A 15,479-nucleotide genomic window follows, 5' to 3' on the forward strand; every position below is an offset into this window, starting at 1 on the left:
TTCAGTTGTGACAAATAAAAGTTTAATACACACATTAAACTCCCCATCAGGTATCCCCCAGGTCTACATCTTTCCATCTCATCCTAAACTTAACCTAAACCTTAATAACTAACTTATCTATAAAAAAGACACAGACACAAGTGCTGGCGTTTCAAAATGAATGTCAATTTATTTTGACAATTAAACTAACTATATATATAATGGTGGCGGCACCAAAGAACGGTCACTATAGGAAAGTGGGGTTAAAGATGTTACCATACACACCATCGCTGGTGATCGCTCTCCCCGGTCATCCACTCGTGCTAGTGGTGACCACCCCCCGGGCGGAAGCATGGCCGATGACCATCGATGTCAGGAGAGAGCGACACCCCACTATCTACACACACACATCAAGATCTTACAAGGATGACCGTTCTTTACCGCCGCCGAAGAGAGAAGAAATAGGGAAGGGTGGGTGGGGCTTTTTCAGACAGAGGAAGAACTTCCTGTGAGTATGTTCCTTTTCTTCCCTGTCTATACTCCTCCCACTGCTCTGATAGGCCTTGTGCCCATCCTATTAGCATATCAGCTGACCTTCCAGCGTAACCTGGGGAACCCATCAGGGGTTTATGCTCACTCAGTGCTTATTCAGCATTCGTGGTTCTAACACACACACTGATACTTACCTACCTTGAGCCCGTAGGTCGGTCCCTGGGTCCGGGGCTCCTGGACAGAAGAGTCCGGTTCCGGGGCCTTGGTCCTGGTTCCGGGGCTGGTCCGGGGTCCTGGGCTCCAGGGCTGATGTCTCCGGGGTCCAGGATCCGAAGTAGTCCAAAAGGGGTTCCTAAGGAAGGAAATCCTACTCACCTTGTCTGCCGGGGACAAGGTGAGTAGGACCAGGGACCGACCTACGGGCTCAAGGTAGGTAAGTATCAGTGTTATGTGTGTATTAAACTTTTATTTTTCAGGGTGTCAGTGTGTTTTATTTAACTATTTTTTGTACTGTAGAACTACAAGTGCCAGTGGGCCCTTTAATGCCCCGCATGCTGGGACTTGTGGTTCTCCAAGTCCCAGCATGCGGGGTAGGCTTGCTGGGACTCATAGTTCTACAGTAGAAAACAATAGTTTTTATTCTATTTTTTACACTTTCCATCAGCCCGATGCCCACCGCCCAGGGGCATCGGGGACAGCCCCGGACTTTCAGCATGGGCTGGTAAGTCCTGGAGGGGGGGACCCCTGCCCATGCTGACCAGCCACGGGGATAATGCTTTGGCCGCGGGACCTTATATAATAAGTGGCCCCCGGCTGTGGCATTACCCTGCTGGCTGGTTTGGTCTGGTGCTGGTTCTTAAAATACGGGGGACCCCTAGTCATTTTGTCCCCCATATTTTGGGAACCAGCGCTGGACCTTGAGCCTGGTGCTGGTTTCATTAAATCAAGGGGACCCCTATTTGTCGGGGACCCTGATTTTATGTCACCAGCACTGGCTCAATGAGCCCGGGGCTGGTTATGCTCTGGCGGGGGACCCAGCGCTGGTTTTTATTTTATTTTAACTGTTTAAACTTTTTTTTACACCAGAACCCTGCTAATTAGCCCATCAGAACCTGGTCTGATTTTTGGGCGAATTATAGACACACTTTATACAAATCGCATACCATTAAATATGCGATTTGTATACTTTTTCATGTGAAAACATCTGGATGCGATGTGCTGCGAAAAGCAGCCATCGCATTTCCAGTGTGTCCAACTTGTTGGCCAAAATCACACTTTTTTCACATTTTCGCAGCTCATTAAATATGCGAAAATGGGAAAAAATGCGATTTCGTCCGTTTTTGCGAAAAAAACTCGCAAAAGTCTGATTATCTCAATCCATAGAATGTCACCCTATGTTTGTTATTTTTTAAATGTTGGTGGCTTGTTGATAGGAGGGTGGCAAGAAAGTTCATTTATTCACTATTTTCACTTTGTTAGCAATAGACCACCACAACACTAGTCATGCTCCCATGGCACCGGTCACATATCCTGCGGCATCACACAATAGGCCTTTTTTATATTTCAGCTCCAGGCCCATATGGACCCAAATCTGTGCCCACATGACAGACACTGGAGAGATGGCTGCCACCCGCACTAAAGGGGTTGTTTAGACTAATTGAATACATCCTCATGAAAAGTTGACTGGAAATTAGTGGCTGGATTGCGATTGTAAATATCCGTACCTGTGTACTGCCCATTCACGGGAGCACACACATCCATGCAATCCATTGTGTTGCGGGTGCATATGCAGTGCACTGGCATGGCTACGGTCATGGCTATGGCAGTCAACTTGGAATTTACCATGGCTAGCGGCAAACACAAGGAAGCACTCATCTTTTTATATATTCATAAATATCATTTATATTTAAATGACAATCAAATATTTCATACCTCTCTGCAACCACGTGGTCTGCATGGGTACCAATGGTGTTGTGCACGGTGCTGCTAGGCTTGATTCCCACTTATCCCACCATCTCTCTCTCCCTGTCTCCCTCTCCTTAGGCATGGATGGCAAGACTAGAGTTCCCATGTGAGCATGTGCACACCATTCAGTACCAGCCCTATGAATAACGCAGCATGCAACAATGAATGTGGCTACATCTGTATATCATCTCTCTTGAGTTTCCCACCTATTTTACCCTTATGACGCTCTCACTTTTTCCCCCTCTTTTCTGTTTTTCTTTTCTTCTTCCTTCTTTTTTCTCTCTACTCTCTTTACACTCTCTATCCAATTTTGTCTCCCCCCAACCTTTTTCTCTCTCACCCTGTTAACCCTCTTTCTAGTGGGGCTATTTATGAGGGAAGTGCTCACTTTACAGTACTTCTAACATGTATCCAGATTCTCCCAGATTCAATGTGTGGAGGCTGAACTTATCAGTGGATGATTGTGGAATGCGTGTCCTCCAAGGATAATGTTCTCGCAATACATAAAGAACACCGAAGGGAATATGGTAGTAGGTTTTAGGTAAGAGTTTGTTTTCAATGAAAAGATGATGGGACCCTTATCTCCACATCCTTCACCAGTCATACATAAACTGTACTTGAATTAGCGTACCATACTCACACCCAAGTGAAGTAGGTTCCACTCATAAAGGTATATTTATAGACTCCTGGCTCTGGGGTTATTGGACCTCCGCTTATATCTAAGCGGCACCCAAATAGAAGGCTGGTGTACCCAATTTTTAGCTTCACCTGCTGCAGTATTCACATCAAGGTATCTTTCTAGGTCTTTTGGTAGTTTTGACCTTCCTCAACTATTTATAATGCCCCTGTGGGTGCTGGATACCATCCTGCTGTCAGTCCCCTGTGGTGGCTGTACTGGGGAGGGTTCGTCAGCAGCAGCAGAGTTGCACCATCACCACGGCAATTTATAGGAACAACATGCAGCCTGAGACACTGAGCAGCAACAGCAGCGTTGGGAACTTCCCAAGAGCTAATATTTAGAGGACATGCATTCTACAGTCATTCATTGATAAGAAAGATAATTTCAGCTTCCAGGTGGGGCAGATGTAACTTGTGCAGAGAGAATTAGATTTGGGTGGAGTTTTACTTCAAAGTGAGAAATTTATTGCAGTGTAAAAATAAAGCAGCCAGTATTTACCCTGCACAGAAACAAAATAACTCACCCAAATCTAATTCTCTCTGCACAAGTTACATCTGCTCCACCTGCAGTGCACATGGTTTTTTCCATCTACAGTATGAAGGATTTTTGTCAGAAAGAGTGAACTAGAATAAGGCCCGGAGGCTGGAAGAATTCTATATATGGATTGTAATACATACGTATTGGACCTTATTCTGGTCCGTTCGCAGGCCCGTGTACATTCGCACAGGGCCAATGTTTTTGCATTGCGCATGTGCATGCGTCTACAGCGACCAAATTGGTCGCTGAGTGCACGCATCCATGCTTGCGAATGGAGGGTCGGGGGGAAGGTGGAGTGCAGGGCCATTAGCATATGGGAACACCCAGCATTTCTTGGGCGTTCCTATGAGAATGCTGGGCGTTCTTATGCTAATGAAGCCATGACGAACATGTGGGGGGCGGGCAGCTGACTGGATGTCAGCTGCCCGTCCACTTCCTCCCAAGCGTACACATATAAGTAAGGTTGCTCAGAGCAACCTTACATTTGCGTGCACGTTCCACATCTTTCGATGGCCACCAACCATCGAATGATGTGGGAGGCTCCCAGTGGCATGAGAATGGAGGTTTATGTAAAACTTCCATTCGCATCCACTGCGAACATACGCACCTTGCCGGTGTACCACCATTCGCAAGATGGGTTCTGGGTCATTCGCAAGGAGCGAAGAACCAGAATACCCCCCCATTGTATATAAGTGTTACTTAATGCTATTTCTGACTCCTTTCCTGCGTGAATCTTTACAGTAGCAGCTATCGAATGGCAAATCACATTCAAAATATAAAACAGCAGTAGGGTATCCATAAATGCACTGCATTTGTAGGCAAATTGGGTCCTTCCAAAAATATGCATTCTATGTGTAAAATCGGAACATCGGTGTTAATTATGGGGTGATGCAGAAGTAATAGGTGACTTTGAAGTCACTTTTCTATTTTCTGCTCATTCTTAGTGGAAGGTACAGTAGATTGTATCTGTATACTCAAAATCAAATAACAGAATTTGTACAAAACTATATGGACTGCAGGACTGCATATATAACAGCTAGCAAATGAGAGCTTAGGTTTGACCTATAGCTAATTCACAAGCTTATTACAAATTGCAGAAATGAGTAAATATATCCAGAAAAGCTTATCAATCGGTCTTGATTTGTAAATAAAATATAAATAATCAATGCTTCTGGTAATCCGATTGACACAGGGTTGGCTTAAGTCAATATGGGACCCGTGTGCAGACTCCACTCTCTTTTCTATGTGTGGCGCCACAGACAATGCACATGCACCATGTTTCCAGAGACTAATCTTTAATGTGTGGGTCTCCGAAAACCTGGTGTTTGCCATATTCCCGCAAAACTGATTTACTGCACATGCAGGAAAATGTCTCCGCCATTAGCAGGGCGGATGCAGGACTCTGGAGAGGTAAGTCATTAAATATATGGGTGCAGGGTGTACGGTGCGGTGCATAAAAAAATACATTTAATATCAGAAGTAAAAAAAAACAACGTTTTAGTCAAAGGCTAATAAGATGACTCACAAGGGGCGAGTGTGTGGTGAAGCAACCTTTGAGAAAAACATAAAGACATGTCCTTTCAGAATTAGGCTTCACATACAGACTATTAATTACATCTCAATGCAATAGGGATTTCATTTTTAGACCTTTACATGGAAAACTATTTCATTGCGGCTGTCATGGACCTCTATGGCTCAATCAGTAACAAGAGGCTTGTGTATCAACATATAGAAAGAATGAGTCATAAGTGGAACCAGGTGTAAGATCGTAGGTTAAAAACTGTCCCATTTTTGTGTGCGTTTCATTGCTGCTGTTTCTATCTTGCATTCATGACCTATGAATTTTGCATTTACGTTACATCTCGGCAAATGGAGAGTATACAGAGTATACAGTCACATTGCGGACTATAACAATTGATAGTATAACGGTGCATATACTCTGGGCGTTTTCGCCCAGCATGTATAACCAGCGATGACGGGGAAAATCACCGGGCTGAAAATCACTCAGTGCATACACACTGATGGGCTTACTGTCGACATGCATAGTGTCATCATGTTAAACATTCCAGCATATTGAATGTTGACTTTGAGACTCTGTACATTCACAATGTCACCTGATGATGTGAAGTCCTGTTCCCAACAATATATATTGTACAGTATGTACAAACTGTACAAACAGACACGTGTATGCAATATATATATACTGTAGACCTTTTTATTTGCTGGATCTGATTAAAGCGTGATTCATATCGGTAACTGGTATGTATACATTTTACCACACAGGAATCATATATATATTTTGTTGACAGATTTAACATTTTCCCTCCAGTTCACAAGAAGACTGTGTAGGAAAATGGACTCTTCTCAGCCGGATTTCAGACACTGGATAGACGGTGTCTAGTTAGGCAGTAAATACGCATGTGGTCAACATGCAATACGTTGACATGGTCGAAAGGTGGACTGTATCCAAGGTTAACAGGTACAACATGTCGACATGGTAATGGTTGACACACAAATCACTGACACTTGGACTATGATTGGGAATAATAGCCTTGTCCAAAGCATGCTGAACTTTTACAAGGATACACGGTACACAAATTAGGGTCACATGATAAAATAAACTTATGTCGACCATTTGCATGCCATCCTTTTGACTCACACTTATACACGGTCACCTTATTGACTGCCTATCTATTTACTGTAAATCCAATCAACCACCCCCTCTTGGCCATTGCCGTCTCTAGATACAGGGGGATAAATATGATAGGATGAGAGAATCAGAAAGTGAGAGTTTTAGTAAAAAATCTCCATTTTTTTCAAGCGGCAATCATTTACACTGCAAATTCAAACTGATTTTGCAGTGTAAACGATTGCCGCTTTAAAAAAAACTGCCAAATCTCTCACTTTCTGATTCTCTCACCTTATTACATATAACCCAGGAAGTCTATTGCTCAATCCAGTTTGTGCAAATGTGGATTGGATATAGCCTGTCTTCAAATGCAAGCTGTTTATCAATTGTGGATTGTACATTCCCAGTATACAGGGGTGTAACTAGGAACGTCTGGGCATTTTTGTACCACCATGTGCCACACCCACCATGATGTCTGCTTTAACCACAGTCAGTATCCAATATGGTCAAGTACTATATTAAGATGCATTATACTGAATGTAGATTTATGTAAACCTCATTACGTTTAAAGTCATATAACTAGATATATTTGCTATAAAACCATATTAAGCTTGAAACCTAAGAATTATTTTCTTGTGACAGCTTTAAATGCACCTTTGTTAGTTGTATAATACAGTTCACAAGTACTATAATGTTTAGTATGTTAAATACAGTATGGCCAGTATTTACAGTGCATCCTGTAAGTATTCACAAAGCTTCACTTTTTCCACATTTTGTTATGTTAAAGCTTTATTCCAAAATGGAATAAATTCCACCCCCCTCAAATTCTACACACATAGGACCGGATTCTGGTTCACTTGCAAAAGCAAATTATCTCTCTAAAGGACTAAACCATGTGCGCTACAGGTGGGGCAGAAGTAACATGTGCAGAGAGAGTTAGATTTAGGTGTTATTTTGTTTTTGTGCAGGTTAAATACTGGCTGCTTTATTTTTACACTGCATCAGTTTGAAGCACAAACCCCAACCAAATCTAACTCTCTCTGCACATGGTTTTGTCCATTAGAGAGAGAATTTGTGTACTCTGTAATATAGTAATCTATCTATTAAAGCTTGGCATCCTGAAACCACCTCGCAATCTATATTTCTATAACTTGCCCTGTAAGGTTTACAGCAGGCATGTCCAAACTACGTCTCTCCAGCTGTTGTGAAACTACAAGTCCCATCATGCCTTGCCACAGTTTTGCTATTAGGGGATGCTAAGACTCTGGCAAGGCATGCTGGGGTGTGTCTTTTCACAACATCTGGAGGGCCACAGCTTGGACATGCCTGGTTTAGAGTATATTATTTGCCCTTTATCCTACACGCTCTATACTCCTTGTTAACTACTGCATGTATTTTGCATCATATATTGCATTATTATCGTTCGTATTATTATTATCATCATCATCATTATTCTGACCCAGGGGTAGGGCCGCCCTACAGACTCTAGGTTCAGTACTTGACGACTTACCGAAGAGATCTCTGTAGGCCCACTCCTAACTGTACCATCAGACACATGCTATATAGATAAGGGTTGCTTAAGGATGACAGATGAATATGTGGGAATATGGTAGGTTCCATCAAATGGAAGTTGCTACCATTGAGGATAAGTATAATATACAGCCTTCTCCACTGTACACACAACATGCATGATAAATGTGCAACACAGTTTATGCATGTAACTGTATATTTATTTCTTTTCTTAACGAACACTCCTTAATGATTTGTAATTCAATATACAAACTTGGTTTCACAGAATTATAATCCACTAAATAGCACAAAAACCCAGTTCCACACAGTCAGATGTGCTTTGTCACCTTTTGTTTAACGACACTCCAGTATATTCACGTGGTGACACTTCCAACTGAGCATTACACATAACTGTACCAGTGATGCACTTGTACATGTGGTGGAATGTTTCCCATATGTATGATTGGAGCATACTGAGCAATGTTCACATAAGACCATATACTTGTGGTATATTCATACTGTGTCATACAGTTTGGGGAGAATAAAAGCCTCACAATAAGCACGTGGTTGTACTTTTAATGCTTTACATTACTATCATTTAAAATCACAATCAGCACTTAAGTTATAGTCAATTCAGCAAAAAGGGACGAAAATATTACAAGAATAAAGAACTGACTGATACATCTGTACTTTTTTTTGTTATTGTTTAACCAATGCATAAGTGCATAATAAGATGATATTTCAGTTAAATATCTCGTTTACACTAAACATTTTTTCTTTTGTTCTAATTACGCAACAGTAAACCCCATGCTTCACATAGAAAAAGTGATTCACGACATTAAGAAAAAATGTACAATTTATGAAACAAAGTAAATAAATATTAGTATTACAGGATTGGAGCTGTACATAAAAGCTGTTGAGTTTCAATCTTATAAAAATATGTTTTAGTGCAACCTCACATATATATCGATGCTATTTTTTACTTTTTACATTAGACCCAAGTGTCCAAAAAAGAATGAAATTACATTTATTACAAAGCAGATACACAAATTCTAAAATATATACAGGGTACTGCTAAAAATGCTTATAAGAATATAAGCAAAGTAAAGAAAAGGCACAAACATCTGTACAATTAAAAGTACCAGACCCATTACAAGAGTTTAAAGTTTCATTTTGGTCAGGCTCATGATGACTTATTTGTATAGATATATACAAGTTTATATATATATTTATATATATATTTATTTATCTGTGTACATAGAATAAAAGTACTTTCAAGAACAAATTTTCATTAAGTACATCATACATGCTATGAATGTGTTTTCTACAAGAAAAGATAGTTATTTTATAACATAGTCTACATGCCCATTCAAATTAATGAAGGTTACTGGATTCAGTAGATGAGTCCTTTATTTCCTGTGTGCTTGTTGACTCTTCTTTCCTGCCATGGAATCCTAGCTTTGTCATGTCCATGCTCTTACTATAGAATTTGGAATGAGCTAGCGTAGACTGTGATGTACCAAAACTGTCTTTTTCTCCGTGCAAGTCATGGGTGGGTGAGGCACATGCAAGTGACATGCCCGCCTCAAGTCCACTAAAGTGCCTAATGCCAAACTGTGCACTTTCTAATGTTTTTTGATTGGGCTCAGGAGGATGAGACAGTTGGTCCCGCTTTAGCGGTAGACCTTCCTCTGCAGCAATCCTCAGGCAAGCAATGGCTTTTGTGCAAGTACGTATATTTTCCTCCTCTCTCTCAGTAGGCTTGGAGCTTTCATCCGATGGGCTTTGCCCTGGGGAAGGTAAAAGAGTTGGGGTAACTCCAGGTGAAGGATCTCCAAGATGGAAATCAGAATGTTTTTTAAGGTGCAGTGGGATACAAGATTCTACAGATGGAACTGTCTTTTCATCTGAGCTGCTCGGGTGCAAAGGAGTGGTTGTAGAGGGATGAGGACTGGGTTGGATTGCAGAATTTGAATTAATCATTTGAATCCCACCAATTGGGATCATAGGTAAAGGTGCTCGTGTCTGCTGCTGTGAGTGCAATGGCAGATGACTAAAAACATAGTCTTTGTGGCCATCAGGAGCTTGGCCAAGGCTTTGGTGTCCAGGAAAATCTTCTGTGGGAGGACCTACATATGGGAAATGTGGCCAGTTCTTTCGTGAACTCTGCAAGATGAAATAAAGAAAACCAAGTTAATAATTGAAAAAGTGCATTTCTATGCATCAACTGTACAAAAACGTAAGGACAATCTCACTTAGCTATTACCTTTTGAGTGCCAAGTGAATGTGTTAAAATATGTGTAAAAATTGCCAGAATTTTTTTTATTCATAATGACATGTAATGTTTACTCTATATAGGAAATATAATCTTTTTTTACACAACATTTTTTTATTTTACTGTATATAACAAATGTGAACTAGGCTGGAATTTTTTGCAGATATTTTGCACACATCTCACAGAGATGTTGGCATTCAAAGGGATAAACTAAATAATATTTAGTTATACAATGGCTTTGGTTCAACAAAAACTGAAACAGTTAAAAGGACTTACAGTACTACACTAAATAGGCATTATGTGGTTTGCTGTACACACTGAACAGTGCCACTAGGTTAACTTATTTATTATATTTAGGAGGGGCTTGCAATGGTTGTATGCCCATTTTCAGTATTGGAAAAAAACTTTTTTACTATGCTCCCCCAAAAATGTATTAATTCTTGCTCTTTTACACTTCATATAGTTGTACATTATCTCAACACTTTCTTAGCACTCTGACTAAATGGCTGGTCACCACCCTCAAACGCCTACTTCCCATCAATCACCTTGCAAATGGCCAGCGATTAAACAATAGTAGCAAGCTTTTATCGCTGGCCAGGGTGGTACACGCACATTGCGGCCTATATGCATGTGCGGTGTATCAATAATCGGCCTCTGTGCAAATTTGTGGCAGCACCATCAGGTCTGAATCAGGCCCAATGTCCCATTCTGATTTTTAGCATTTATGATGACACTAAACATCAAGGATAATGGCCATGGATAATGGAATATAAAAACTATATATACCAATGCAAAACTTACTCCATGTCCAAGTAATCCTGAGTCTGAGTGCAAATAATGACTCATTGGCAAACTTGAGTTATGGTGTAAACGTCTTCTCGGAGAAAGTGCTCTAAAACTTGCCATATATCTTCGCTCTCGTCTTGGAGAAAGATCTCTCCCAGTAGTTATATCCTTCCCTGGTGACATTGGCCTTAGCGGTGAGAGATGACGTCTAGGTGATACATCTCTCCTTGGTGACAAGTCTCTCCTTAATGCAGCTTCCTTCCTCGGTGACAGGTGCCTCATTGGTGAAGCATCTCTTCGTGGTGATAAGTGCCTTCTGGGAGACAAGTCTCCCCTCAGAGACAAGTACCTCTTTGGTGAGTTATCTCTGCAAGGAGAAGAATCATATCCTGGAGAGGAATGGCGACTACAAGATGAGAAGTCCCTGGGAGATGAACTAGGTTCAGAAGTAAGCATAAAGTCATCATCCATGCTGCCAGGCACATCCATTTTATCTCTGTCATGTTCCAGACTGTTTAGGAAAAGCTTTTGATATTCTACCCTTTGGGAGTCACCACACATAACACTTGGAGCCACGAGATGTGTAACTTGAATACTGGGCATGGTGGACAAGTAGCTCATCAAGGAAGCATGCCCAATAGAACCCTCTGGAGATGCCCTGTGAGATGAAGAGTCAGCTGTTACAGAGAGCGTTGAAAACCGCGGTGGCTGAGGGCTAGTGCTTCTTGATCTGGTTTTGGGGGTTACATCACCCTGGTTGTCATCAAAATCTTCATCCTCCTCATCATCATCATCATTATCATCTCCATCGTCCCCATCTGTTTCCTCAGCATCTGAAAACTGGTGATCAATAGCTATGCTGCTCTTCTCTGATTCTTTGTGCGAATCTTCAATATTTCCTGAAATAAGAAAGTCATCCAAATGAGAATTACAGTGTAATGTGGGTATAAAAGACATATTGTAAATGGACGACTTCTGTGCAGTGTGCAGACTGTAAGATGCATAACTATTGTGGCTTTGCAGCTGTCGCCATTCTGCAGACTCATACTGGGTCATACTGGGTCAGATGGTCACTTACAATTAATAATCTATGAGGACAAGAACAAAACCATAAAGGACCTTTATGAGGCTTCAGCTATAATATTAAAAATGAGATGATGAAATATATCATGGAAATATATTGCTACAATAATTCAGTCTTACGTCATACAAGTTTAGCTGTAATAAATTCATTCTTTGAATACATTTTCTACAATGAAACGAACTGACATGACTTTAAATAAATAAATGGCTATTATAGTCAAGTGACATCAAAACAAAAGCCTGGGCATTACTCATGTTCTCATATTTATACCATGACACCAAACGATAAGCAATCCTTTGCATCTCATTTCATTTTGTAATTCCCCAATGACAGTATTTACAGGAGAGTCACAGCTGTACAGGCCTCATTAGCATCAACATGCAACTCTGCTCATGCAACTATGTTCAGCGTCTTTCTTTTGCCGAAAACGCATCATAGTATGGGGTGTACCTGAGAAAACGGTGCTGATTAATTCGGTACAGTATATGACACATATATATTGTGTGCAGGGCCGCCATCAGCGGGGTGCTATTGGGATAACTGTCCAGTGCCCGGCCACTCTGACAGAGGGTAGGGCATCTCTATCCCTGCATGTCCACGAGCACCCCCCTTCATTTAACTACACAGCCGCCACTGTGCCTGCGGGTCTTCTAAGCAATTGCACTTGAAAAATTGATCTGTTGTCTAGTTGAAATCTCATGAATTTTAAAATCCAGCTTCTATTAAATTTGCAATCATAAATGAGCATTAGGGACAAAGACAACTTGCACCTACTTTAACAACTGCACCTATTTATGGAGATGAGCATGGCTGTGATTGGGGGTGGCACAATTGGATTCTTTTGTTGATACTGTCATTCACATACTGTATTGACACTGTACTGTACATATGGCATCTTGAACAGTGGTGGCATTTCGGTACTTGTTTCCTAGAAGGGCGCCCACGATTTTGATCTTAGGCATCGCAAGGAAAAAAATTGTGTCGGTCGCATCGCATGCGGCCTAAAAATCGCATGCGATGCGACCGACGTGATTACCGCGATTTTACATAGGGAACAATGTTAAATGGGCCAATTGACCCGATTTCACATAGGGAACAATGTTAAATGGCCCACAGACCCCAAATACCCACCCTGAAGTGTGAAATGGCCCCCCCAATTGTTTACGCCACCCCACGATCAATGTCAACCCGAAGTGTGGCGAGCGGCGGCGGTACGCGTCCTCCGACCTCGGCGTGGAGTTGAGAATAGAAAGTGTGGCGAGCCCCGCGAAGGGACGCGGATACCATCACAGGTATCGGCGTTCCCTCGCGGGCTTCACAGGTATCCGCGTCCGCTCGCCACGCTTCGGGCTCGGTGGCTCGCTGCGCTCACCACACTTTCTATTCTCAACTCCACGCCGACGTGGATAGTGGGGGTATGAAAAGGTCGGAGGACGATGCGACCGACGCGATTTACATTTTACCATGCATTTCTATGTAAAATCGCGGCCGTCGCATCGCATGCCATTATAATGGCATGCGATGTACATGCGATGCCCGCGATGGGCGCCCTTCTAGGAAACAAGTACCGGCATTTCTAATCGGCATGCACAGAATGTGCCTACAGGTGACACTTAGTGGGGGAAGGGGGTCGAGGGGCAGCATGCTCACTTGCACAAGATACCCGCTAGGCCAATGAGAGAATGAGGTCAGGTAATTTTTTTTTTTTTTTTTGCATTTGTGATTATGACTTTTGTTTTGTAACTGGTAATGGGGCAATGGTCAGTGAATTGTGGTGAAGGAGGGGGGTGAGGTTGCTGCTGCTTTGGCAGTCAAAAAGCCCAAACATGGGGCAGTGACATGATGGGGTGCGATCGATAACATTGTGGCCTGATCCCAAAATTCACCACTGGATGGGAATAGGGGTGTTGTTTGCTATATATACATTAAGCAACATACATTAAGCACAGGTGAAAAAAATTATCATCTAAAGGGTATAAAAGAGTTAAGTGAAAGTAGATTCAGCACATTCCTATTATCACTGAAGTTTGTTCTCTAGTATTAAAATAATTAGTTCTAATCACTTGCCTCTGAATTAGTACACACAGATTTGTAGTCTAAATTTATCTGTTGATGCAAAGCAGCAATGTGGGCGACTCATTACACAGATACCCAAGAATAAAAATGAACGTGTGACGTACCAGAGTCTTCGGCTTCTGCATCATCTACGGATGTCATCGCTACTCCAAGCTCCAGGCACTTTTTCATGTGGGCTTTAGATTTCATATGTTTTGTCAGGTTTCCTACAAGAAGACAGGTAATCAGGCTCAGTCAGCAGCAGTGCGGAGGGTTCTTCCGGTTATTTAAGTAAGTCAGTTTTCTTATACTGTTCTGCAGCTATATATTTAGAAATACATATTTCTCCATCATACGCTTTCTGTGCTTTCTATGATTTTCCAGCCATCCGAGGGCCCTTATAATACAATGTCTGGGATTGTACTTGGATATACTCTTTGGCATTGACCCTATGCTGCATTAATTTAGACTTTTTATTAATTATAACATTAGCAAAAATAAATAATAAAAAAAAAAAAGAGCCAGTACCTGTGCACCTGGGTAAAACCATGGTGCACTGCAGGTGGGACATATGTAATATGTGCAGAGAGATTTACACATGAGAGAGGAGTGTCCAAAATCAAAATTATAGTGTAAAAATACGGTTGTCCAGTATTTGTGACTACATGCAAAAGCAGCCAGTATTTACCCTGCTTGCAAAGTAAATAAATGTAATTACATCAGACAGTGAATTCTGCATGTAAACAATACTTATTTTCCCAATACCAAAAATTTTTGGGTTGACATAAGAAAATTGGGAAAACCAAACATGTCAGATATGTCTGATTCCTTGACCCCAGTGCCAGGGGTTTGGGCAATTGCCCCAATCCATTGCTAAAGTATACAGTAGGTCCTTTTACTTTTTTTTGGGGGGGGGGGGGGGGTTTGCTTGCAACTCGGAATCAAGACTATTTATGATACCAACATGCTTTATATTCCATTGATTCTGTAATATGAAGTGTTGTTAGGATTTAGTCCCTTACATAACTACAGTACCAAGGTATCAGGTACTAGGAGTCTAAACGGCCCCTCATTTACTTGTTGCTTATGCTGTGCAAGGATCCCATTACCCTTTGTGGTTCACATAGTGAGTAGTTCTATAAAACTCTGCAGTGGCTTATCAATATTGTAAGAGGACCAAACTAACAAGCAAGCAGTTGCAGACACTCTTATAAAATAGGCATATTGATCCTTCTGAAAGGAGAAAAAAAACCTTCATAAAATATTGTAAGTTTCATTTTTTTTTTCAAGGAGCTACATAGATAAAAATACATTTTCCATCTTCCTGCTCTCCCATAATGGCATTTTTATGGTATTGCCTATATGGTAATCCAGGTGCTTGAGTGCTTCAGAGAGTATGTACACTTTTAATCTCTCTACATTGAGTTTACATGATAGTTATTTATGGGTCTGTGGATCTATTTTATCATGCAGCTCCTCTGGTTCTGCA

General features: G+C 41.4%; 1 protein-coding gene across 5 annotated transcripts in view; it reads right to left on the reverse strand.

Moving 5' to 3' along the window:
- Positions 1-8,351: 8,351 nt before the first annotated feature.
- The window catches only part of HIVEP2 (HIVEP zinc finger 2), a 197,020-nt gene continuing 189,892 nt past the window's right edge, over positions 8,352-15,479 (reverse strand). For all 5 annotated transcript variants that reach the window (XM_083176539.1, XM_083176540.1, XM_083176541.1 and 2 more), the window contains 3 exons: positions 14,116-14,217; positions 10,867-11,750; positions 8,352-9,956 (listed from right to left, as the gene is read on the reverse strand). In XM_083176539.1, the coding sequence (XP_083032665.1) occupies positions 9,165-9,956; positions 10,867-11,750; positions 14,116-14,217 (1,778 nt within the window). In that variant the 3' untranslated portion in view covers positions 8,352-9,164. The remainder of the gene's footprint in view (positions 9,957-10,866; positions 11,751-14,115; positions 14,218-15,479) is intronic.

Source organism: Crinia signifera, chromosome 3 (assembly GCF_055691185.1).
Source record: "Crinia signifera chromosome 3, ASM5569118v1, whole genome shotgun sequence".
NCBI classification, from domain to species: domain Eukaryota; kingdom Metazoa; phylum Chordata; class Amphibia; order Anura; family Myobatrachidae; genus Crinia; species Crinia signifera.